At 44.5% G+C, this 26,067-nt stretch overlaps 2 protein-coding genes across 2 annotated transcripts in view; one reads left to right on the top strand and one right to left on the bottom strand.

The window, feature by feature from the left end:
* AVEN (apoptosis and caspase activation inhibitor) overlaps positions 1-17,477 on the top strand; it is a 179,610-nt gene extending 162,133 nt beyond the window's left edge. The window contains exons 3-6 of the mRNA XM_054716381.1: positions 8,641-8,711; positions 12,844-12,939; positions 15,896-16,259; positions 17,052-17,477. Coding sequence (XP_054572356.1) covers positions 8,641-8,711; positions 12,844-12,939; positions 15,896-16,259; positions 17,052-17,167 — 647 coding nt within the window. The 3' untranslated portion in view covers positions 17,168-17,477. The remainder of the gene's footprint in view (positions 1-8,640; positions 8,712-12,843; positions 12,940-15,895; positions 16,260-17,051) is intronic.
* Positions 17,478-18,513: 1,036 nt separating this feature from the next.
* RYR3 (ryanodine receptor 3) overlaps positions 18,514-26,067 on the bottom strand; it is a 393,437-nt gene continuing 385,883 nt past the window's right edge. Inside the window, exons 101-106 of the mRNA XM_054715636.1 lie at positions 25,743-25,877; positions 24,087-24,243; positions 22,908-22,972; positions 22,411-22,511; positions 19,523-19,574; positions 18,514-18,620 (exon numbers count right to left, since the gene is read on the bottom strand). Coding sequence (XP_054571611.1) covers positions 18,525-18,620; positions 19,523-19,574; positions 22,411-22,511; positions 22,908-22,972; positions 24,087-24,243; positions 25,743-25,877 — 606 coding nt within the window. The 3' untranslated portion in view covers positions 18,514-18,524. The remainder of the gene's footprint in view (positions 18,621-19,522; positions 19,575-22,410; positions 22,512-22,907; positions 22,973-24,086; positions 24,244-25,742; positions 25,878-26,067) is intronic.

Raw genomic sequence — 26,067 nt, 5'->3', positions numbered from 1 at the left:
GTCATGTTAAGTACTTTTGTTTGGCAGAAAGCCCTTCTTTGCTGATCGGGCTGAAAGGGTAAGCTTAAAATTCAAAGATGTGTTATCTATGGCTAAGCTTTTAGAAAGCATAGTACTGCAGAATTCTAACAAGTTTAGTGTCCACGTTGCCATTGATCATAAGACATGTGTTAGACCAGTGTAAGAAGTGAGGCAGAATGAGAATCCCGGGTATTATAAATAAAGTGTTGGTATATTTATTTCTCTGATGCTATCATTATTAGAATACTTAGAATTCTATGAAAACACTCATTTTTTAAAGTACTATAGTAGTTATTTAAAGGAACCCTGAGTGATTCTTTTCCCAAGTTTTTGAGTTTGGATTTTCATACCTTCAAACATTGTCAACATGTCAAATATTAGTGAACGAAATGGCATAAACTATTTATTGTTTGCTTTTGTTCTGGGGAATTCAGATAGCTGAGAAGCCTAGTGGAAACAGTGGAAAGAGCTTTATTAGTTGTAGATATAATAATAAATGCTAGGAGCCAAGAGGTCTTGGTGTCCAGCCAATAACTGGCTCTGTGGCCATGGTCAGGCCATCGAGCCTCCCCAGACCCAAGGTTCTTCCTTGTTCTATAAAGAGAAGGTGCATGAATGGCATCTGTGATTCCAGCTTTGAGATCTAGGGATATTTTGCCTTAAATGCATTCTGAGAAGGTCTCTGCCCTTAGGAAATTTAGCTTTTTTCCAGATTTCCTTATTTCTGTTTGGCTCAGTTTCAAAAGTAATAGGTACTTGTTGTTTACAAAGGCAAATAAAACCGGGGCATGTATTGTACAGAAAGGAAAAAAGTTTCCCTTAATCCCACACTCTGAGAGATAATCATTCTTAAAATAAGTATATAATTATCTCGACTTATTTCTATGCATATATCAGTATTTTTGTGTGTATATGTATATCTCTATCTTACTCATACTAAACTAAAACTTGATTTTTTTTCACATAACAGTTGAGTAATGGGTATCTATTCTTGTCAATACAGATAAAGCTACCTTATTTTTTAAATGGCCTCATAGAATGTCATTAACTAAAATTCAAGGCACACCAAATACATACTTTGACCAAATGGTCAAGTGTGAAATCATATTTAGCTGAAGCTAAAGTGAAATAATGCTGTTGTAGAATGGAATTCCAAAATACAAGAAAAACATCTGAAAATTGAATAAACCTGTTGGAATTTTTAAAAATATATATTTCTATTGATTTCAGAGAGAAAGGGAGAGGGGGAGAGATAGATATAAACATCAATGATGAGAGAATCATTGATTGGCTGCCTCCTGCACACCCCCTACTTGGGGGTTGAGCTCACAACAGGAGCATGTGCCCTTGACCAGAATCGAACCTGGGACCCTTCAGTCCACAGGCTGACGCTCTATCCACTGAGCCAAACCAGCTAGGACTATTGAAAAAATTTTATAATAGTTCTTGGCAGCCAGATTTAATTTTGATGATGTGCAGTCATTCTCATTTCTCACCACGGTCTTCTGTTAGATTGTCCCCACAGTCACGTGATGCTAAGTAAATGGTGGCCTTCAGCTGAGGTGGGTAGAGGAGCAAGATGTTGGGCTAGCTTTGCCAGGATGGAGTGTTGGTGGTGGTACTTAGCAGTTAAACTTGTCCTCTATTTAATGGTAACTAGATAAAGAGCAGGTTATGGACCAGGTAAAGACTTATCTCTTCATTAAACCCTAGACTTGGAGATTTGTTTGCTGATTATGAGTTTCATTGAAGGAATCCCAGAAATTTAAGCATTGTGCACTGCTCGAAACATTCGTTCAGAGTATTTTCAGAAGCATATGTAAGATTGCTGCCATCCCACATGTCTAATTGTCCAACATTTTTGCTGCTTCACACAATCAATTGAAAAAAATCTGCCATTAATTTTTTCTCTAGAAATGTGGCTTTAGAGCAATGTAATTGACTTTCAAATTATAACAAGATTGTTTCAATATCACCTGCACCTCAGATTTCATTACATGCACCCTAACCTCAGCATTGTGACAGGAATAGAATTATGTGAGACTTTTTATTATGTAAAAAAAAAAAAGTGAGCCCTCAAGGTACATCAGTTTCACTTTTTTAAAGCATATTCTAGTGAACAAATTTTGTTTTTAATAAGCTATCATTGGGTTTAGTAGACCTGCTACTTTGGTATTCTTATCTGCAAAATAGAAGGGTCTGGGGTTTTTGTTGCAGTTGTTGAAGCAGCCTAATGGTCACTTGCTGCTCCTCCGTGTCGTTTGAGGACATTGTATGAGTTCCAGTGCCTCTTAGAAGTCATGGAATTAGTCTTTGGCTGAAGAGGAGGGACGAGAGTGCTGTGTTCCTTTAATGATGCCTAGTTCTGGTCAGTCCACTGTGCTGTTAATTACTTTCTGAACATACAGCTGGTGAGTGCTTCCAAAACTTGGAATGCTTATGACTCCCAAGGCATGCTCCCTTCACCGTTTGTTCCATTGTTGACAACAGCTGGCTGTCACTCTTCTCTGCTGGTTTCCGTTCCATACTTATTCAGCTGGCGACACCATTAGTGAGAGACCAGGAGCTCTGAGCTCTCAGAAGGGGAATAAAGCAGGAGCAGAATCGAATCACTGCTAATGTACTGTGCTGTCTCACGTCACGAATGTCTCCAGTTGTCTCTACATGTGCACATATGTGATGTGCAAGACATGGGGTGGCACATTTGGTAACACTACCATCGCTTTCGTGCAGGTTGTGATAAAATTCAGGAAGAATTTCGGAAACGTTTTCTGGAAGCACTCTTAATTCTAGGATTCATCATTTTGATAAGTGTGAACACCTTCATATTCAGTGAGAGGATTGGAGGAGTTGCTATTCCTCAGTAGTCATTTTAACAAGCTTATTTTTCAAAATTAGCCACTTTATGCTTTATTTATTGGAGTTTTAAGTTGTGTTGAAGTTTGGTAACTGTAATCAAATGTGTTTTAGGTATCTCATTTTCCTTAAAGCTTTTTTTCCTATATTTTTTAATGTGTATACTTTATATGAATTGAAGATGACTTCATGGCTGTCGTGTGTGTGTGTGTGTGTGTGTGTGTGTGTGTGTGTGTGATTTTATAGTTTTTCCTAGTCTTGAAATTTTCACATTGCAAAATCGCAAAATCCAAGTCTGATAACTCCAAAATATTGTTTATTTTCCTTTCTCTTAGTTTTTTTATTATCTCAGTCTCATCTCTTGATAAGCCTGCTGGTTTTTAATGAATTTTGGACACAGTGTTTAAAAGATGGTAGAGATAATTTTAGGCTATGTCATTTTCTTCTAAAAAGGATTTCTTTTGCTTCTTATAGGCAGAGTCAGAGATTGATCTGATTCACAGATTTGCCTCAGACTTTGTGGGGGCTGGCCTATTCCTACGTCGTCCCTATTCTAAGATGTAGTTGTCAGGGGTCCCGCATGTGAAAGCCCTGATTTTTTAAGACTGAACTGCAGTTTTTGTTCGCCCAATGCCCTAAGGCTGGCACAAGGTCTCTGCAGCTTCACAACCTTCCTGGTTATGCTCAGTTTTTCATTCTCTCAGCACCCTCCATCCCCCCTTTGGAAATTAACCAATGCCTCAAAGGAAAAAGCAGCTCTAAATATTAGACTTACCTCCTGTGCTTTTCTTCTCTCTCTAGACCTTTGTCCCTTACGTCCTCAATGCTATGGTAGCTCTCTAATGTCTGCAGATAGATTATTTCTTCTTCTTTTTTTTTTTGGCCCGGTGTTCCTAGTTCTTAGCAAGAAGATTAGTTTGCAACAAGCTGTTTAGCCATTGTTGGAATCTTACCTGTATTTGAAAGTAAATATTCAGATATTAAAAGCCTTGTTTGCATTGCTGATTATATACTAGTATTATAGTAATTTGTACAATCATAGGATCATTTATAATATAGAAGTTCAGGAATGCCAAAAATAAGCTATTCAGCTATTTGGTTAAGTTTTAAAAATCCACTGAATTGATTTTTCAAAAGAATACCTCTGATTTGCCATTTTCAATTTCTTTATAAAAATTTTTATTTTTTGATTACAGTTTATATTTATTATTATTTGTATTAGTTTCAGGTGGACTGTATAGTTGTTAGACAATCATAACTTTACAAAGTGTTCCCCTCTCAATATTTCGAGAACCAAGCTGGCAGCATACAGAGTTATTACAGAATTATTGATTATATTCCCTATCCTGTACTAAAGTTACATCCTGTGAGTATTTTGTAACTACCAGTTTATACTTCTCAATTCCTTTATCTTTTTCACCCAGTTTCCCAACCCTTCTCCCCTCTGGCACCCATCAGTCTGCTCTCTGTATCTATGAGTCTGTTTCTATTTTGTTTATTTTATTCTTTATGATTCCACATATAAGTGAAATTATATTGTATTTGTCTTTCTCTTTGTGACATATTTTACTTAGCATAATGCCCTCTGTATCTATCCATGTTGTTACAAATGGTAAGATTTAATTATTTTTTCCTTCTTTTTTATGGCTGAGTAATATTCCATTGTATATAGGTACCATAACCTTTTTATCCATTGATCTATTGTTGGGCACTTGGGTTGCTTTCAGATCTTGGCTATTGTAAATAATGCTGCAGTGAACATAGGGGTGCATGTGTCTTTTCAAATTAATGTTTTGGGTTTCTTTGGATATATTCCCAAAAATGGAATTGCTGGGTCATACAGCAGTTCCATTTTTGAATTTTTTGAGGAACCTCAATACTGTTTTTCATAGTGGTTGCACTAGTCTGCCTTTTCACCAGCAGTGCCTGAGGGTTCTCTTTTCTACACATTTTCACCTTGTTGTTTGTTGATTTATTGATGACAGTCATTCTATCACGTGGGAGGTGATATCTCACTGGTTTTAACTTGCATTTCTCTGATGATTAGTGATGTTGAGCATCTTTTCATATGTCTGTTGGTCATCTGTATGCCCTCTTTGGAGAAGTGTCTATTCAGGTTGGCCGCCCATTTTTAATTGGGTATTTTTCATGTTGAATAGTTTGAGTTCTTTATAAATTTTGGATATTAACCCCTTATCAGATGTATCATTGGTGAATATTCTCTCCCACTCAGTAGGTTTTTTTTTTCCTTTTGTTGATGGGTTTTTTGCTCTGTAGAATCTTTTCAATTTGATTTAGTCCAATTTGTTTATTTTTTCTTTTGTTTGCCTGAGGAGATATATCATAAAAATGTTGCTAAGAGAAATGTCAGAGGTTTTACTGCCTGTGTTTTCTTCTAGGAGTTTTATGGTTTCGAGTCTTACATTTAAGTCTTTCATTCATTTTGAGTCTGTTCTTCTATATGGTGTAAGAAAGTAGTCTAGTTTCTTTTTTTTGCACGTATCTTTCCAAATTTCCCAGCATTTATTGAATTGATTATCTTTACCCCATTGTATATTCTTGCCTTCTTTGTCATATAGTAATTTGCCATATAGTGTGGGTTTATTTATGGGCTCTCTCTTTTGTTCCATTGATCTATTTTTATGCCAGTCCCATACAGTTTTTATTATTATAGCCTTGTAGTATAGTTTGATATCAGGTAGCCAGATTAATTTTTAATTTATTGATTTTTTATTAATTTATTATTTATTATATATATACTAGAGGTGTGGTGCATGAATTTGTGCACAAGTGGGGTCCCTCGGCCTGGCTGGTGATTGAGGCCTATCAGGAGGCTGGCCAGCGAGGTGAGGGACTGTGGGGAAGTTGGCTGGCCAGGGGGAGGGACAGCGGGAGGTTGGCCAGCCAGCCCCCGATCAGGGCCGATGGGGAGGCCAGCAAGCTGGGGAGAGGGGCCATGGGAGGTTGTCTGGCTGGCCAAGAGGGGAGCCATGGGAGGTTGGCAGGGGGGTGGGGAAGGGCTGCAGGAGGTTGGCCGGGGGGGGGAGGGACCATGGGAGGTTGGCTGTGGGAGCGCACTGACCACCAGAGGCAGCTCCTGCATTGAGTGTCTGCCCTCTGTGGTCAGTGTGCATCATAGTGACTGGTCGACTGGTTGTTTGGTCTTAACGGTCGCTTAGGCTTTTATATATAAACTAGAGGCCTGGTGCATGAATTTGTGCATGGGTGGGGTCCCTTGGCCTGGCTGGTGATCGAGGCTGATCAGGGCCATGGGAGGTTGGCTGGGGGGGAGGGGCCATGGGAGGTTGGCCATGGGAGGTTTCAATTGGGTTCATCGGGGCCAGCCAGCCGGGGGAGGGGCTGCAGGAGGTTCCGATCAGGACCATCAGGGGCCAGCTGGCTGGAAGGAGGGACCGCAGGAGGTTGGCTGAAGGAGCACACTGACCACTAGGGGGCAGCTCCTGCATTGAACATCTGCCCCCTGGTGGTCAGTGCACATCATAGCGACTGGTTGACCTGTCATTCAGTTGTTTGGTTGCTTAGGCTTTTATATATATAGATACTAGTGGCCCAGTGCACGAAATTCATGCATGGGGGTGGTTCCCTCAGCCCAGCCTGCACCCTCTCCAATCGGGGACATCCCTCTCGCAATCTGGGACCGCTGGCTCCTAACCGCTTACCTGCCTGCCTGCCTGATCACCCCTAACTTCTCTGCCTGCCTGCCTGATCGCTCCTAACTGCCTTTGCCTGCCTGCCTGATCTCGCCCACAACTGCTCCCCCCTGCCAGTCTAATCTTGCTGCCACCTGCCTTTGCCTGCCTGATCACCCCTAACTTTCCTCCCCTGCTGGCCTGATCTCGCCCCCCAACTGCCCTCCCCTGCCGGCCTGGTTGCGCCCAACTGCCCTCCCCTGCCAGCCTGATCTCGCCCCCAGTGGCTCTCCCCTGCCAGCCTGATCTCACCCCTAGTGGCCCTCCTCTGCCGGCCTGGTTGCCCCCAACTGCCCTCCCCTGCCGGCCTGATCTCACCCCAACTGCCCTCCCCTGCTGGCCTGATCTCACCCCCAACTTCCCTCCCCTGCCAGCCTGATTGCCCCTAACTGCTTCTGCCTCAGCCCACACCACCATGGCTTTGTCCAGAAGGAAGTTGGAAGTCTGGAAGATGGGCAGTTGACCCGGTCTAATTAGCATATTACCCTTTTATTAGTATTGATAGATTATATAGGATAGGATTGCTTAAATGCGGGGGGGGGGGGGGAGCCTTTTTCAGCAGGAGGAGATGCTCTTGGCAGACAAAAATACATAATCCCTATATCTGGACTGATAAGCAGCCATATGCACTATACTGCCAAACCGGTCATTAAAAAATTGAACCACTTTCTTACACCTTACACCAAACAGCTGTTGCCCTTAAAACCCCTCCTCAGCCCCCACCTTAGGTTCTGCCTTCGCAGTTCACTCAGATTACGTTCTGATTGGTCGGTTTCTATGTCAGTCAGCGTCTAAAGCTCCGCCTCCTAGGAAGCCATTGGCTCCTCACACTTCACCCAGATTTGGTTCTGATTGGTCAGTTTCTATGCCAGTCAGCGTCTCTGGGCCTGTCAACGAGCCTGATCAGAGAGGCAGGGCTGATCAGCAGCCCCAGCGGAGGCCCTAGAGAAAGAGAGGCGTGGCTGCTGGCCAGGCCCTGAGAGAAAGAGAGAGGCAAGGGCTGATCAACAGCTGCCTTGGAGGCTACGGATCAGACCCTGCTTCTCTCTCCAGGCCTCTCTTCAGGCCTGATCCACAGCCCCCTTGGCAGTCAGTGTTGGGTCACTGGAGGAAGAAGTGGGCTGGACCTGAGTTCTTGAAGTATAAATAGAATATAAATGGGCAGAAGTGTGTGGGTCTCCAGACAAGAGGGACGGATTAAAAAAGAAATGAGAATAGAATGGAATATGAAGTATGTTTGGAATGTGAAAAAGGCAGATTCTGGAACAGAAAGTCTGAAGAAATAGGAAGTGGCTTAATGAGGCAGGACCACATTTTGGAGGATTCTGAAAGCTAGGCAGAGAAATAATTCTTCATTTATAAATTAGCTGTTTTTAAAGCAAATAATAGGATAAGTACACTTACAGAATAAGCCTATGTCAAAGCTCGCTGTACAGGATCATCTTTCATGCACTTATGTTGATCTTACATGTTCATTTTCCTTTATTCTGAGAGTTTACTGTATCATGATTCATATTAACTAATCTAAGACACATTCTTTGAGTTTGGTCTTGCATTTGTCATTCTAAGCAGGTGATTTTTGGAATGATGATAGAGGTTCATAACCTTACCTCAGAAAGAGATTTTAAGTTTCGTATTGTGGATCAGGCTAGAACTGCTATCCTTCAGTCCTATTTTTCTCCTTCCTTTTCTGCTGTGCCCACCCCCAAAATAATAAATATTAGTTTCCTTGCTTGCCTTAAGCAGATGAAGTATGCTAAATATGGGTAGAGGGCCTGAACTGTTTGGTTGCCTCTCAATAAGCATGTAGGATGGTGGCTTACTGAGAGCTGAATGGAGCAGTAAGTGCAGGTTCTAACACTATTTCATGTGTGCACCTTGCACAGGCTGCTGTGCAGTGACGTGGAAGCCGGAGCCTTCCATTGTACCACTGAGTTCAGGATGGTTGGCTCTTCAGAAATGGCACTTTCATCCCATCCCGCAAGGGGAGTTTAGAGAATTGAGTGTTTTTCTTGGGCTTTTCCATAAAGTTGTATGTTTTTTATATTTCTAGGGGACTCCTTCTCACAGTTCCGGTTTGCTGAGGAGAAAGAGTGGGATGGTGAAGCTTCATGTCCAAAGCAGGTAAGATGGTTTGTGTTGAATGTGGTGGGTCGGCTCTTTTCAAGACTGGAAACTAACACCTCTGATATTATTGTTGAGCTAGAGTCTTTATGTAGGAAAAACTTTAGGAATTCATGGACAGTTTAGTTTCAGTTACCTCAATTGCTCATAACATTTTCAGGGAGCTTACATTTTACAGGTCCTTGGAGCTAGAGTTCACCTTTGTACTTGCCCATCTATGTGACTTGCTCACAGACTAGGTTGCAAAGGAGAAAGCTGAGAGTCATGATTTTTAGTGGACTACTTTGCCATTTGGGCTTCCTTCTTTTCCATTTCTGAAAATTCCTCTTAGGGTTGAAAATTAATTTTCCTTCCACATTGTTTTTGATGTTGAGAAAAATCCTTTACTTTATAGCTTTAAATAACTCTTCTCCCAGAATTAGGTGAATAAAGCTATAAAATAAGAATAGATATCATATATGTCTTTCAGTGAATCCATAAAGCCCAAATATTTTATTTGCTTTGTGCTCATGCTATGTTTTCTTCCTTAGGAATTTTGATTATTTTTTCATGCACGATTTCACTGATTTTTTTCATATGAAAGATAAGATATTTTCACCCCTTTAAGATGCACAGAGAATTGTTGGTGGCTTGTCATGTACTCTCTGATTAGACCCCCAGTGATTAGACAGTCTGTCCACAGTCTCAGACAGGTGGCTGAGCAGCAGACCCAAAGCCCAAAGGTAAGGCACCCTCCTCCCCATTCTGCTACCAGCTCAGTACACGCACTGTAGGCGGCTCGTTTTATGTCTGGGCTGGGGTTGTATTTAGTTGTTTGGGATGGACATTGTCTTATACAAATTGAGGAGATGGAAGTTACTGTAAAAGTACTGCCTGTAACTTTGCAAAGAGTATGTATTATACAAAAAGTTGGGAGTTAAAAATATTTGTATTTGTTTCAGCCTCTTTGGGCATATACATGAGAGTTCTAGGACAAGTTGAAATCACAAACTAAGGTCATTGATGAATGTGGTGAAAACCAAACAACTCACTTTGACTCCTTTTGTGTTTTTTTAAAATTGATTTTTAGAGAGAGAAAAGGAGGGAGGGAGGTGGAGAGAGAGATGCGAGAGAGAAACATGGATCGGTTGCCTCCTGCACGTGCCCCGACTGGGGAGTGAAGTCACAACCTAGGTACTAGTATGTGCCCTGACCAGGAATCGACCTTTTGGTGCATGGGATGATGCTCCAACCAACCGAGTCAAGTTAGGTCCTCAGAGGACATCCTTATAGGAGAGGGACCCAGCGCCCTCCTGCTGACTTGCCTTCGCTTGTTTGTGGCTCAGGTGCAGGCTGACAGAGACGGTAGCCTGGCAGCAGGGTTGGTGCTTAGCCGTGCTGGCTCCGTCACTATTGGGAGTTTCCCGAGGTCCATGAGTGGGATTTTCATGTCTTTCCTTTGGACATTGCGGGACATGTGTGGAGGGAAAGGGCGGGAGGAGAACTTCTTTGGGTGAAAATATAGATGTTTTTTAAAACCACTTTTTTTCTTATTCCGTCTTTCATTTTTGTTGACATAATGACTTGTTCAGCAGAGCTTCCCTGAGCGAGTGTTGCGTGCTTGCTGGGCCAGATGCAGTGGTTCCTGAGCCTGGCTTCTAAAGGTGCAGCCCCCAGGTCCCCCTCCTGACTCTGGTTCTGAGCGAGGCTGAGAATCTGTGTCTGGAAAGCTCCCCAGACTGGGGTCCCTGAGTCCCACACGAATGTGGCCAGTGCTTTAGCTCCTGAGGAAGGTGGGCTGGGCTGAGGAAAGGCTATGGAGACTGCTCTCGGAAAGGAAGAAGAGCAGAACTAAAGGAAAGCAGTTCTGGACTTTTTTTTAAAGCTGCAAAGTGGAGTTTCTAGCAGGTTCTTTCCTCACCAAGTACTGTACCTTTACAGAGACTCAGAGCGTAATGAGGTTCCTGGACAGAGAGGAGCTGCAGGATTAGATTCTCACTCCCCAGACAGACTTCTGTGCACACTGAGGGCAGAGGTGGGGGTAGGGGGGATTGTCTGAGTTGGGCTGCTCCCCTCTGCCAGCAAGGATTGTGCAGGAGAGAAGACACCAGGGTGTCCCATTGCAGACCAGGCTGTGACTCCAGCTGCGAGTGACCATCAGAGTTGGCCAAGTAGGTATGGGGACTGCGCTCTCCAGGCAAAAAAACTTGTGAATTATTTTAAAGCTAACTCATGGTTATTATTCCAATTAAACCTATTTTAAAGTTAACGCTTTACACAATTTACTTCATCCCACTTTGTATCTAAGGCCGTCAGCTTTAGCCCTTTAAGGGGGAAAGTGTTACAGTGGTATTTGATGGCAGGCTCCTGGCTCCGGGACTCCTGCAAGGAGACGAGGAGCAATCACCCTGGTGGCTCGAAGTGTCTTGGGCATCATGGAGGTGGGACAGTGTCAGCTGGGCCTTGGGTGACGGTGGGAATTAGAAATGTGGGGGAAGGAGACATTCCAGTAGCAAACAGCCAAATGCCCAATATTCAGAACGCAGCTCACAAGCACAGCAGGCCGTCCCCGTATCTGTGTGGTCGTCTCACGGACTCCTCATTGTTTATGATGCACCTTACAGTCATGCTGCACGTGATGCAAAAGAGGGCAGAGGAAGTTTGGATACTTTTAGCCAGACCCCAGCACGTCTCAGCGGTTCTCCAGAGAGCTGAGAGCAACAGGTCGTAGAGGGCAAGTTCTCACTCTTTGTAGGCTGAATGAAGGGGGTCTACCTGTGTGACTTTGCAGACCCCTTGGCTGTGGGAGGGTGAGATTTCCAGGTTGTAATTTGCTGACTGACCCAGGTGTTAAGCATTCAGGATCACACCTTACTAGTGGGTTGAGAGAGTTTCTCCAAACTGGCAAACAGGAGCTTGGCCATGCTGGGTGTGATCAGAGCACGCGGGTGCTGAGGTCAGGGCTGAGGAAGGGCTGACACCTACTGAGTTTCTCACTTTCTCATCAGGGCTTCCTTACCTCCGCCCTGTTCCCCAAATACATTCATTAATATTTAAATGTAAGTTCCTCTTTCCCAGGACTAGGGGCCCCAGTTGGTGCCACCAGCGTTGCTTCCCTAATAATCCAGCCATCTTCGGAAAATTCCAGCAGGGTGTTGAAAAGCCACCTTGTTTCTTGCGATCCGTGTGCCGTGGTGGGGATTAGGGCTAGAGTGGGTCTGGGTTTCATTTCGGGGCCCTTCTTGAGCACAGCAGGAATGACAGAGTATTTCCATCATAAACTCCTCTGCCCGAGACATTCCTGCGGTGGGATCGAGGTTAGACTGGATAGAGGAGCGCTGGATGCTCTCTAACTTGAAGTCGGTGATGATAGAATAAGACGTGCTGGGCCTGTGCTGTCCTTGGTAGATGAGGTGGTCAGTGATGTTTGCCTCTAATGTGAGGTCATTGTAACCACCTTCTAGTTTTTTCCTTCTCTTGGCTGCCAGGGCTCCAAGAGCAGCTGCTATGCTCTTGGTAAGCCATGTGATAATCTGGAATGCTTTTTCAAATACTGTCCTTTTGGGAGGTCATTGTATGGGTATGAATGGGAAGGGAGTCAAAGGGAGCTTAGTGTTGGCCATACACAGCACGCTGCCTGCTCGAGGGTGAGTTTCCATCCTCTGCTTTCTTGTTAGCAGGTACCTCAGGGGCTCCTTGGGCCGTGCCTCTCAACCCATCTTACTGCCTAGACAGCTCTTCCCCCCTCTCCTGAGGGTCAGCACCTGCATTTGAGGGTCCACTTAGATTCCACGGAATGCTAATTTTTCTTTCAGTTTGCCAGTAAGTCCAAGAGTGTCCGGTTTCCAGGTTATCGTGCATTCCTGACGGTGGGGTACGCACTCCCCGCTGCTGCTCCGGCGGCGTGAGCTGTGGCTCAGGAAGCTGGTGCTTGGTTCTGCTCATCTTAATGCGGAGATGATAGACATAACCATATCAAGTGCGATCTATGATCTGACTTACTCCCAGCTAAAGTAACTCGGGGGTGGGGGGGAGGGGATTTATTGAGTTACTTTCGTCCTCTGCTCTTTCATTTCTAGAAGGTCACATGTAATAATCACCAGGAATACATATGTATATGTGTGATCTATGTATCTTTCTTATTTATTTATAGAATTCAGCATTTTATGTGGACTGTGAGTCATTGGTTCAAGCCCTTCAAGAACTGCCTCTCCCCCTCCGACTCAATGTTGCTGCTGAATTGGTCCAGGTAAAAACCCTGATGGCATCTTCGAGCTGGCGTGGGTTAGGGCAGGAGAAGAAAGAGTGAAAAATAACCCCTGGCAGGATGTCTCAGACTCAGCCTTTCCTCTTATGAAGCTGAGGGTTTTGTATCAGGTAGCACTTTGTAAAGTTTTAAGGGAGAATGAGTTAATTTTTTAAAGATTTTTTTTTTTTTTTTTTTTACATTTTATAGTTGAAACATTTTAAAGAATCAGATGTAATGGAGTTGAATGAAATGTAAAAGTATAAAGTCTGGCTGGTACAATATTTATGTTTGGTACTAAGGATGCGGTGGTTGAGTAGACAGACATGGTTCCTGCCCTTGTGGGGCTTAATCTATTGGGAAAGGTGGGTATTAAACAGATTATCACACAAAAGTACAAATCGTGATAACTGCTAGGAAGGGTTAGCACAGTGTACTGTGGGATTATATAACAGTGAACCTGATCTACTCTGCTGTGATTAGGAATGGATTTTCTGAGGAAGGGACAGATAAGCTGAGATCCAAGGTAGAAGGCCATTTGAGTTGGAATTTAGACAAGGATCTGTTTAACAGCACTGCTGCTGCTGACACTAGCAAGAGCGTGCTGGCTGTGGATGGCACGTGGGCGCGGGGTTGGGGGGGCATGCTTATTGGTTAATCCGCACTTACAAGAGGAGAGGAGAAGAGGGGGTGCAAGTTAGGAGGCTGTCGCACCGGTCCAGGCGAGTAATGCTGTAGCTTGGAAAGGGTGATGACGGTAGAGGTGGCATAGAATTGGAGTTTTCTAAGAGGTACTTCCAAAGAAAAATTAAGAGGACTCAGTGAATGACTGAAATGGAGAGAGAGTGAGCAAAGAATTATTCTAGGTTTTTTCCCAGCTTGTGCAACACTGCTAGGTGGGACCAGGAGGGGTGAGGTTGGGATATTAGGGATTTGTGCCTCTGAGATATCAAAGTGAAAATAGAAGTCAAATAGACATAGAGATTTATAGTTCAGAATTAAGGGCTAGAAATAGAAATTGGGGAGGTGATCCTGTAAGATGGCGATTGAGAGGAAAGGACTGTATATAAGGAGCTTCAGAATTGAATTGTGGCTCGCTTGACTTTTTTTAAAAAGTGAAACCCTGGATAGTACTAATTTTAAATAGAATCCCAGCAGCTAAAATGATTAACTTTGCTCTTCAGTTGAATGTGATGCTGTTTCTATTGCACTCATGAGTCTCACATTTAGGGCAGCAAGTAGGAGGAGAGGTAGGGCAGAGAAGTAGAGGGGATTTCACTGGCCTCTGATGGGAATCCCTGTTCTTTAGGAATGTGGCGTGCATTTGGGGTTGTGACTGGGAGAGGCTGGGTGTCCCAGTGTTCAGGGTTCTGACATGTTTGGTTTGGTCCCACACGATGAGGAATGGTTAAACAGAACACACAGGGAACCACAGAGATGAAGGTGATGGGGGCCCAGGACTCAGGAGAGAAACAGGAAGTGTCGTGAGCATTTGAAAGTGAAGGATGTGTTGGTGGTAGGCCTTAGAGTAAAGGTAAATAATAACTGCAGTAACTTTGAAAACCAGGCTAACTTGTTTTAAAATCCCGCCCCCCCCGCCCCCCGCTGCTTTCTGTGCCATGATGCACAGCAGTTATTCTCAACTGTGTTTCTATATCAGAACCCCCCAGGGAGGTAATAAACAACCAAACCAGGTGTCCAATTCCAGACACCCGGAAACGAAATCCCTGGACTGGAATAGAGGACCACATTCCGGCTTTGTCCTGCACACTGACAATATGAACATTTACGTTTGTGCGTGTAGTCATACTGTCAGAAGCCTGAAGAGTTGTTAGCAAATTGGATCTGCTCAGGGTGCTTACATGTCCAAAGAGGGGACAGTGCTGCCAATTGTGGCCAACCTTCATTCTAAACTTATCTACTCTGATGCCATGTTGGTCACACAGGCCTCCTGCAGGACATTGTTCTCAGCCTAGCTCTGCATTGCAATCACCTGCAAATTTTTACCTTTTATTACATCACTAGAGGCCTGGTGCACGAATTTGTGCATGGGTGGGGTCCCTCAGCCTGGCCGGCGATCAGGGCCCTCTCGCCCAGACCCGATTGGGGCCGGCCAAGGGGAGGGACCGCGGGAGGTTGGCTGGCCATGGGAGGTTGGCTGTGTGAGTGCACTGACCACCAGGGGGCAGCTCCTGCGTTGAGCATCTGCCCCCTGGTGGTCAGTGCACATCATAGCGACCGGTCAACCGGTTGTTCGTTTGTAATGGTCGCTTAGTCTTTTATACATATAGGTAACGTAGAGACAGAAAAGTGCATGCAAAGGCAGTAGTTACCATGGACTTGGCATCCAAATCAAGAATCAGAATGTTGCCCGCACTGCTCAAGCCACCGTTTCCCCACTGCTCTGAGTCAGTTTCCCTAAAACCACTGTCTTGACTGCTAATGCTAAAGATCAGCTTTGCCTGCTTTTGGCTTTTTACAAATGCAATCAAGTAGTATGTTTTTCTTTCACGTCTGACATTTTTTTATTCAATTTGCCTCTTCACCTTTATATTAATGCTTTCAAGTACAGTGAACAGATCTGATTTGCTAGTTACCTCTTGGTCCTTTTACAGAGTTTAAATTTAACTCTCATCACAGACTTCAGTGTGCCTTCAGTAGACCTGTGGTATGTGATTTCTCAGGCCTGAGAGAGGACATGGCCCTTTTGATTTCAACTTCGAGTCAGTCAGCACAGGGCTGAGTGGGGAGTGCAGCCCTGTTATGTTTCCGTGAGGTCGCCCGCATTTACTCCATGTGATAGTAAGGAGGGTACTGTGACAGGCCCCCACCGGAGACCCTTTGTGAACTTCCTGTTCCGATTCTAAGGCAGTTTGATGGCTTCCTTAGCTTCTGTTTCTGCTTGAGCAAATGGCACAGAACTCACATTTTCAACGCGGCTATTATGCTTCTCTTTCAGACCGCCCTTCCTTTAGAGCTTCCTCAGGTGAAACCAAAGAGAAAGGATGAAGGCAAGGGACTAGGCATGCAGTTAAGAGGGCCCCCGGGGCCTGGAGGAAAGGGGTCCATGTCTGAGCTGAAATCTGCACCTGCTGGCTGCCCCGGGTCCCTGGGTAAAGCTAGCCCAAGACCAGGCCCTTCAGAGGGCTCCCAGGAACCCGCTTCCCCCCTGCAGTCAGCAGCGGACCACCTGGAAGAAGAATTAGATCTGCTGCTTAGTTTAGATGCGCCTGCAAAAGCGGGAGCGAACATCTTACCAGACCAGATGCCCCAGGACCTGGAATCTGAGAAAGATGGGGAGGTGCTGGCTCAAGAAGAAGAAGGTACGGTTTTCATTTTATTCCCTATCCATCTTCTTGATTCCATGCTTTTGTGAGAACAGCCTCACCCGTGTCACATCCACACACATCTCCATTGGTATCTGACGTCACTCTGGCATCGTCCACGGACATCTGTTTCTGTGCTCACATCTCCGCTTCCCCCCAACCTGACCTTTCTGACAACATTCCCCTCCGATATGCGGTTCCCAGAGCTGCTACCTGCCTGATCGCAGTGTTAAACATGGGGCTGCGAATTGAACGTGAACTATAAACTGGCCTTGAGATATTTGTAGCCCTCCGCTGTGCGGCAGCAGACATTTTAATCGACTGTCTGAACAGCCCAGTTAACCAGCTCTTCCTTCGTTTTACTGTTTTGATCTTGTTTTTTACAAGAGAAGGACACTTTCTTGTTTGTGCGTGTTCCATGAGGCGGTGGCCCATCTGATGTGGAGAGGCCCAAGGCGAGGCCCCAGCATATTCTGCGTTCAAGAGCCTTAATACTTTCCAGGATCGCTACAATAGTACACAGAAAACCGAGCGTTGGTCTTTTTAATAAACTAGTGAACTGTGAAATTCAACTTGAGAATGAATAGAGGGGCAGATTTCTACCCTATTCACTTGTTGAGGTATTATTGTATCTTCTTAGGGAGTAGGAACAATAATGGAATGTTTCCCCTTGCTTTAAGCAAAGTAATAATTGTGGCTGAATTATATAATGGAACAACACCCAGGGAAGCTGTCCCCCTCCATCCTGGGACTAACGTGAAGTTGTTAACATTGCCTTTATTCCCCTAGTTCCTGCAGAACCATCTGTGGCGGAAGAAAAGATTGTGGAACCCGAGCAACCAAGCACATCCAAAAACGTTACCGAGGAAGAGCTTGAAGACTGGTTGGACAGTATGATTTCCTAACGAAAAAGAGAAAGAAAAAAACATGCCTGACGTGTAAGGCCGGGCCCATGGCTGTCCTTGAGAGCAGCTGGTTTACGAGCTTGCCCCGCGCCAGTGTGTTCCATCAGCTCACACAGTGCACACCTACCTCTGTGTTTGACAACAGCCACAGTAATACATTTATGAGGCTCGGGGCATTTTTCTCTGACTTAGTCATCTCACACTCAGGAAGGGCGGAGATGCGCTTGTTTCCAGCACAGCAAGTGCTGCTGCTGAAGAGAAGAGAGCAAGCAACAGGGCATGCATTTGGCCAAATAAACCAATGCTGGTCTGTGGAGTGTTTTTCCTTTTTGTGAAGGGGTTTAGGGGTTCTGTTTGTCTCCTGTCCCTTTCCCAGCAGCCACAGTGTGGTTGTAGAATCATCCAGAGGTGGTGCATTACAAGAGGCCAAACCACGGATTGGCACGTATCACTTTATTGCAGTGGGCACTTCATTTTACTTAAGATTCACCTAAACATAGTGGCTCCACTACTTACGAGGGACCATAAAGCATTACTCAATTTGGCATAAGATTGAGATTTTTTTGAGTTTTCAGTACAGTACTTTTCTTCTAATAACAGCAATCGACAAAGCTGTTACTGAGAGAAAAATTATATGAATAACCTTCAAGTGCAGTTTCTTAAAGTAAGACAGAAGATCAACACAATTATTTAATGGGACTGTCCATCCGAAACATAAACATAAAAAACTTGCATAGCTATATCTAAAGAGGTTTTAAGGCACTTAATCGATATTTCAGTGTCGACAAAGTGTTGTTTTTTTCTGTTTTCTATTTCTTTAACTGGTTAAAGCTTTTCAAGCTGATTCTGGGTACATTCACTAGTAAGTACCATGGGAAAAATTGGACTGCAGTTAAAATGATTTTTTGTAGTTCAGACCATGAGTCACTCGTGGATATTGTCATGTGGCATTCAAGTGTTTAAAATTTCATGGATTATGCATCCAAGACTTCATACTTCTAGTCCCTTTCTCAATGCTGCCATCCTGACAAACACGTTACATTAGAACTGAAAATCTTGAAGGCATTCAACTAGAGTCCTTGATTTAACATTTTGAAAGGTTATCTCCCACAGGGTTTGTCCATTAGGCACAAAGAGTCCAATCAATTCCAAAATATCACAGAGATTTTTTTTGTGTGTGTGTGGCTTCTTTTGGGGGTTGTTTTTACACAGATTTTTTAAACAAACAATTTCTTGATGTAAGGGAGGCATTTAGAAAATGTCACCTTTCAAAAACGTTGCATATGAAGTGTAAAAGAGGATTTTAATTTCACTTTAAGTTGACAGTCCAGACTTGGGGAGTGTCTTTCATTCAGGTTTATCCAAGCTGATCCTCATATTGTTTCCGAAAGCAGTCACCAGCTGGGAAGAAATCCCAACACCTTTCTTGGTACATCTTCCAGACATACGATTCCTGAAATAATCGGGGGGGAAAGGTAACTTCTTTTTAAACCACAGTAAGCTGAAGCTCGAAAACTCTGTTTTTGCTCTATTTGTCTCCCTTTAGGAATATTGATGTGGATTTATATGAGGCTCAACTGGCGCATTCATTCTTGTTCTATTCACAGCCCATTTTGGCAGCAAGAGGTTTCTTCCCATTTCCTCCTCCAGAACACAGAAACCAGCTCAGTGATTGGCATAAAAATACTTAAAAGATCAGCAATAGGCTGATTACATGTAATTTGTAATTGGTAGAAGAATGCACGATGGGGACCATGGAGGGCTGGCTTAGGTAGATTAAAGCCAGCTCCGGAAACCCGCTGCCCTCTCCTAAATGTTCGAGCTTGAAGACTTCCTACAAACCCAGTGATGGTTGAAAACTTGGTTACCTGCCTCTTCTGCCTGTGTTCTCTGTCTTTACATCTCATATTCAATCATAGAATCCCTTTGACACACACCTTCATTCATACTCTCACAGCCACCCCTCCCCTCCCCCCACTCAGGATTATCTTTCTTATGCCATCCTCACAGCTGCCTCTGCTCCCCCTGTTCTTTGTTCTCACCACCCACTCAGCTCCTCCTTGTCTTTTGCTCTGTAATGCTCCCAACCTCCAGCTCCTTAACTCTGAAGGGTGTGGAAAATGCCAGTGTCTGTTGGAAGGATAACCAGGGCTCTTTTGGAATAGAATGGAATTGCTTTAGAATTCTGGCTTCTTAAGTCATGGTGGAGTGACGCAGAAAGCAGTGGGGAACAGCGTGATGCTGATGGGATCGCCTGTCTCCGTCAAATAGCCTGTGCTCAGCCGATTCTTGACACTTAGGCAAAGGAAGTGCTGCTGTGGGGGGTGGGATGCTTAATTAGACTTTTCCCCTCACCTGACCCGTGTGCTCTGTTTCATCTTTGTTAATCAAATACATCAGGAAGAACCTGGAACAAGGAAAAAAGGTATAATAAATGAGGAAAAGGCAATGTTAGATACTTCCGTTAGGAAGCCTAGTTTCATTTACTTAAAGGAATCAGAGGAAGGGTTCACATATGCTTTTTAGTATCATGCTGTCCACTAGGCCTTTCTGAATTGGGCAAGTGTGGCATAGACTCAAACCGTCGTTTTCTGATGATAATGTTAAAATTAGCCTTTTCATGAGAAGAGATCCCTTTTTACCGTCCCCAGAGCTTAAGCTAAGATCCCTTGTGAGGAAGCATTTTCACTACCATTTTATTGTTTAAAAATATCCTAATTCAAACAATGAAGTGGTATCCCAAACTCTTCCCGCATAGTTTTCAGTACACCTATTCATCGTGACATAAGAATGTAGATCAGTGGTTCTCAACCTTTCTAATGCTGTGACCCTTTAATACAGTTCCTCATGTTGTGGTGACCCCCAACCATAAAATTGTTTTTGTTGCTACTTCATAACTGTAATTTTGCTACTGTTATGAATCATAATGTAAATATCTGTGTTTTCCGATGATCTTAGGCTCTATAGCAGCGGTTCTCAACCTGTGGGTCTCTATGAAGTAGCAACGAAAATAATTTTATGGTTGGGGCTCACCACAACATGAGGAACTGTATTAAAGGGTCGCAGCATTAGAAAGGTTGAGAACCACTGAGATGCTCTAGCCGGTTTGGGTCAGTGGATAGAGCGTTGGCCTGCGGACTGAGGGGTCCCAGGTTCGATTCTGGTCAAGGGCATGTACCTTGGTTGTGGGCACATCCCCAGTAGGGGGTGTGCAGGAGGCAGCTGATAGATGGTTCTTTCTCATCGATGTTTCTAACTATCTCTCTCCATTCCTCTCTGTAAAAAATCAATAAATAATATTTTTTATATTTTTAAAAATAATGTAGAATTAAAATTACCAGTATATGGGGTCTCAAGGATACGGGATTTTTGGAAAATATTTAAGTTGCCCCGATTCTTTCAGAAAATACAGTTTTGTTTTTGTTATAGATAACTGAGCAATGCCAAAGTGGTTTCACTTGCTCAGCTGCGAGTGTCTGAGGTTTGGGTCTGTCTGGAACACACAAGCATCCCGGGAGGCCGGGCGCACAGCTTGCATTACACGGCCTCAGAGACAGCTGCCAGAGGAGCCGGCCTCGTGCCCTTCAGGAAAAAGACCGAGCTCTCGGTGAGAAAGAGAAAGTAGAAATATCTCTCTTCGGAGGGTGGGGAGAGCTAAACCCAGATTTTGAGTTCTCTCAGGGTCCCCTGCGTTTATAGCTTCAGATTGTGGCCCACAGTAGAGGCTGTAAACATATATTAGTTTCCTCCTCCTTTGTTTATCACACTAAGAAACGAGGCCTGGCCAGTATCTGACCTTGGAGACTTAGGCACTTTTATTTGAGAATGCACCATTTGGGTGGGGGGTGGTGGTGGAGTTTAAACATGAATAAGATGGGTTCTTTCCCCTGAAGCTCTCTGCTAGAGAGGCACAGAGAGAGAAACAGACTATTAGAATATAGAAGGCTAGCAGAAGACGTAGAAGAGTCCCAACCCAGGTAATGCTCTTCCTCTCTTCTCTATTCACTGGTCCTGACATGTGGCCGTGCGCTCACCTTTCATAGAAGGACATCCACCGGACCCCCTCCAATAAGATGCAAACTCTCTGAATGAGAACGAACAAGGATGACTACCCAGACTTGAGGGAGGGCATGCCAAAGTTAATGTTTAAAAATTTGTGTTTTTGTCTTAAGAAATTCTTAAACTGTTGTCTCTTTGACAATAACACCTTTCCCAAAGGCTATCCCTGTTCCATCTTAAAGAAAGTTTAGGATTTTCTAAATACAATGTGGACTCAGAGGGGAAGGGCTAGGCCAGGGAGCCAACCCCAGCAGTGTTGTTGGTGGTGGTTTTTCTTTTGTTGCAAATGATCTTAGAGAATCTGAATTATCAGGAAATCTGTATTCTCTATAAATTCTGTAAGTTGTAAGTTTCACAGGCAGTTCACAGAACATCATAGGCTCTGGATAACTTGTTCTGGAGTGAATGCTTTACCTCAGGTGCTGGGATAGAGCAGTGTGAAAATGTCCCCAAACCTCATGGAGCCCAGGTGTCACCAGGAGAGGAGGACATGGTGGGGACTGAAAACTCACTACGGAATCCACTGTGTGGACCCAAGGCCACCTTGACGAGAGCAAATGTGAGGGGTGGGAGGGAGAGGAAGAAGCAGGGCAATGGCTGTAAGTAAAAATGCAGCCACAGACTTTTGTCTTTGTCTAGGACAGTGGTCGGCAAAGTGCGGCTCTGTTGACTAATGAGTTTGCAAACACCTTCCCCTCTGAGTCCACATTGTATTTAGAAAATCCTAAACTTTCTTTAAGATGGAACAGGTATAGCCTTTGGGAAAGGTGTTATTGTCAAAAAGACAACAGTTTAAGTTCCTTGAAAGACCTATTACAGCTAGCTAACTACTTATTAGCCCCACTTATTAAAATCCTACCTATTAGGATTTTAAAAGTTTGTATTGGGATAGGAAAATTCCAGCAAAGGAAAAACATTGCTGGAGTTATGTGACCTTGAGATGGGTTGCGGGATTGACCTCCGCTCAGAGCAGGAACAGTCCATAACACAGGAACGGTCTATGAAACATGGGAGGCAGGGTGCATGCACAAGGACACGGGCTCCTGGGCCTTCTTGCCTAATTGCCACTACTTCTCAGAGAAATGGGAGGAAACAGCATCAACAGAGACTGAACTAAGTGACTGTTGGCGTTACTCTACCACTTCTTCCCCACCCCGAAACCCCTATCGACCAAGAGTACTCACAAGTAGTTGGCTAAGTTGTGCTCTTGTAATGTGTGTGTTTCAAAACCATGAGGGGTTGTGTCAAAGTAGTCATTGCCAATCCCACAGATGAAACACTTAGTCTAGAAAAATAACAGAGGCAGTAAAGGTATTAGGAGGCGTGCCATTACAGGCAGGTGGAAAAAGGGCGATGATATCTGCTTGAATTGCGACACTGAAAGATATTTCTCTCTCAGATGCTTCAGGCACTTAGTCATCCACTCCCTAGTGCCACACACTTAGCTCCTAGCTAGCTGAGGATACCTGCTCCTGCCCCAAGCATGGGACATGGTGAAGGCAGCAGGTGGAGCGGATGGGATAGTGTAGAACACAGAGGGTGGAGCACTAAATGCCCAGAGCTGGTAGGTAGGCACCCAGAAGAGGAAAGGAATGGAAAACAAATTTTATTGGTAATTCTGCCTAGGGCTGGCTGTGAGATAGAGAACTAGAGTTGGAATGAATACTCAGAAGAACATTACCTCCATATCTTCTCGTACTTGTTCCTGCTGGTCTCTCAACTCTCCAAAAGCATCAATAATAAGACCTGGGGTTTTAAATATAAAGACAGATAAAGTGATTTAAATAATCTGTTCAGGGTAGAGGAATGATAGAGGGAATGGCACAGACCACTTTGTTTTGTAAAGTAAATCATCAAGTTTATTCAGAGAAAACATACTCAGAAAAAAACAATGCTTGTTTTTAAATGCTGCATCCTGGCTAAACATTCTTCCTCTCACCTCACCTTTCTGCAATATGTGCTAACTACTCCCTCCTCCTAGAGACACTTTCCTCTCCGCCAGCCCCTCCCCCCTGTTTGGCTCCCCTCTCTTCTGTCTCCTCTGGAGCTCTCTGCCTTCTCCTAGCACCTGACGCAGGGATTCTCCTCAGTTTCTTTGCTTCTCTTGCTGGGAAACTTCTGCACTAACATCTTTGACCACCACGATGGGCCTCATTTCTGTTGTTTTTATTATTTTACATGTCTTACGTTATTTCATTCCTGACTTGCTCCTTGAAAGACCTATTACAGCTAGCTAGCTACTTATTAGCCCCAACGCCTGCACGTCTTGCAGGTACCATAACTTCAACTAAAGTCATCCCATTCCTCTTAATTCCTGACAAGCATTGGCTAAATCTCAGTATCCCTTCCCCGAAAGGAGAGAAAACCTGTCACACTTTCATAGCTCCTCTCCCAGCCCCCAGGAGTCAGGAAGCTGTGGGCCAAGGCTAGACCCAGGACCTCTAGGAAGCAGGACAAGCAGGTAATGGTCACTTTAGAGTGGGGAGTGGCAGGAGTGGCCCTCTGTAAGGATTCTCAAGTTTCTTGTATAGGCAAACCTCGGAGATTTGCGGGTTTCGTTCCAGAGCACCATGGTACGGTGAACCGTAATAAAGTGTGAAGGCCTTGACTTCAATTTGTAAAAATAAATGCAACATTTTATTGTGTAAAACCCAATAAAAGGAGGTAAGCCTATATCAGTGCCTGGGTGGATCTTTGGCTTTCTATATGGGCCAGGCCTCATACGTAGTAGATGTTCAATAAATGTTGAATTAACAAATGAGTGCATAAACCTCTCTCTATAAAACGAGGCTGTAGATGCAGGATGGTAGAGAGAACTAGATTAAGCCCTGTTCATACTTAACGTAACTGGCGAACATACCTTGAATGATGGCCAGCAAGATGACAATGACAAAGAAGAAAAAGGTGATGTCGAAGACAATGCGGTACATTTCATAAGGATCCCCAGCGGGGTCTTCAATCTCATCGCCAATGCCACCTCCAGCTCTCACTCCCACGTACATGTGGAATAGGTAACACTAGGCAAGAAAAATAATGCCAATTCAAATACAAGTTGCAGAGTTGTTTTTAGCAAGATGATCAGATCATTCATTTAATTAGATCAACGTATGTCAGCCCTGAGCCAGGGGAAGGGTGCCCGTCAACGATACCAGTATTCCTGCTGCTCACTGCGCTCCACTGCACCCTCCAGCCAGTTTGGTAAGAGTGCTGTTACATGTAGCCTTTAAATGACAATTTTTGCTCATATTTTAAAAAGTTTTGAACTTTTTGATACAAGAGAATTCATTTAAGACATGTATAAGTTAAAAGACCTTTAAACCTGATGAGTATGGCATATACCAGATATGAGTTTCCCCTCATTTAACTGTAAGGGCGCTGGGCTCCAGCCTCTGGAAAGAGGCTCCTTCTAATTCTTCTGCATTCCCCTTACACCCAGGAGGGGAGGGATTTCCGTAGCATCTGAGAGAATAGACTTTCCCTCTCTCTGGGCTCCAGCTCTCAGAGCAGGGCACCCTTCATATTGCCTCCTGCCCCTCCTGCCTGGATGGGTTAGGTCCAGAGGAAAAGGCAGACTTACAACCGGTAAATAAAAAGCCAGGGGCAGCACAGAGATGGGTCACACTGGTGCTCTGGCAACTGTAGTGTTGCTGTCACATGAATATTTTCCCCCCTCCCCCCACCCCAAGAAAGCATAGGAGAGTTTATAGCCAAGAAGTCTGACCCATTTTCTAGAGAAATGACCACAGGCTGGGGCAGTTCACTGTCACCCGTCCCTGCCTCACATTCTTAACTGGACATCTGGTCACCAGGAACCTCTAGAATTGCTACTGCAGCTGTGCTCGCTCACCCTGAGCCGTGCCCTTCTTGCCCACAAGGGGCTCTCACTGGGAATGCCCACCTGATCCTACTGCTGTTAGGTTTTTTCAGACTACGGTGGTGAAAGAACCCGCGCTGGCCCTCGCTGGTTTGGCTCAGTGGATAGAGCGTCAGCCTGTGGACTGAAGGGTCCTGGGTTCGATTCCATCTAAGGGTACATGCCTGGGTTGCAGGCTCGGTCCCCAGTAGGGGGCATGCAAGAGGCAGCCGATCAAGGATTCTCTCTTATCATTGATGTTTCTATCTCTCTCTCCCTCTCCCTTCCTCTCTGAAATCCATAAAAATATATTTTTTCAAAAAAGAACCCGCTCTGGCTTGGGGAAATAAATTGGGCACCAGATCCTTGGGACTCTGCTCTCAGAGACAGAATCAAAAGCTTGCCTTCTATGGATTAGATACAAGTATTCAGAACACTGCCACAAATACAGGTGACCGGTGACCTGCTCCTAGCTGAGCTGCTCTTCCACAAGCCTCAGGTGAGTGCCCAGGAAACTCCATCACTACTGTCTCTCTGGGACACCTTCCCCTGGGAATGCGACATCTATATTCTGCTCTGTAACTCTACCACTCGTAGTTCCCCAGACCATCCACAGCCCTTTCCTAACGCGACAGGTGGCCAGGGGCCTGAGAGGGCTCTCACCGTCATCATGTCGTCACACTTCATGTCGGGCTCGTCGTCATCCTCACTCTTGTTGTAGAACTTGCGGAAGAAGTTGAAAGCCACCACGGTGTAGAGGTAAACCACCACGGCCAGGAGACCCACGGTCAGAACCAGCTGCGGGGGGAGAGAGAAGGAGAGGAGGTGGGTCTTCTCCACCTTGAGATGTTCCTGGGCGAGGCCAAGGAAACAGGAGGGTGAGGCCGAGCGGGGGACAGAGGAGATCGTAGATAGAAACAGGCTATTGGGACAGAAGAGTAATGATGGGGTGTTATGGACTAAATTGTCTCCCTCAATTCATATGTTG

This window comes from Eptesicus fuscus, chromosome 5 (assembly GCF_027574615.1).
Source record: "Eptesicus fuscus isolate TK198812 chromosome 5, DD_ASM_mEF_20220401, whole genome shotgun sequence".
Taxonomy (NCBI): domain Eukaryota; kingdom Metazoa; phylum Chordata; class Mammalia; order Chiroptera; family Vespertilionidae; genus Eptesicus; species Eptesicus fuscus.
Note: the sequence above shows the minus strand (reverse complement) of the source record. Positions and strands in the feature narration are given on the sequence as shown.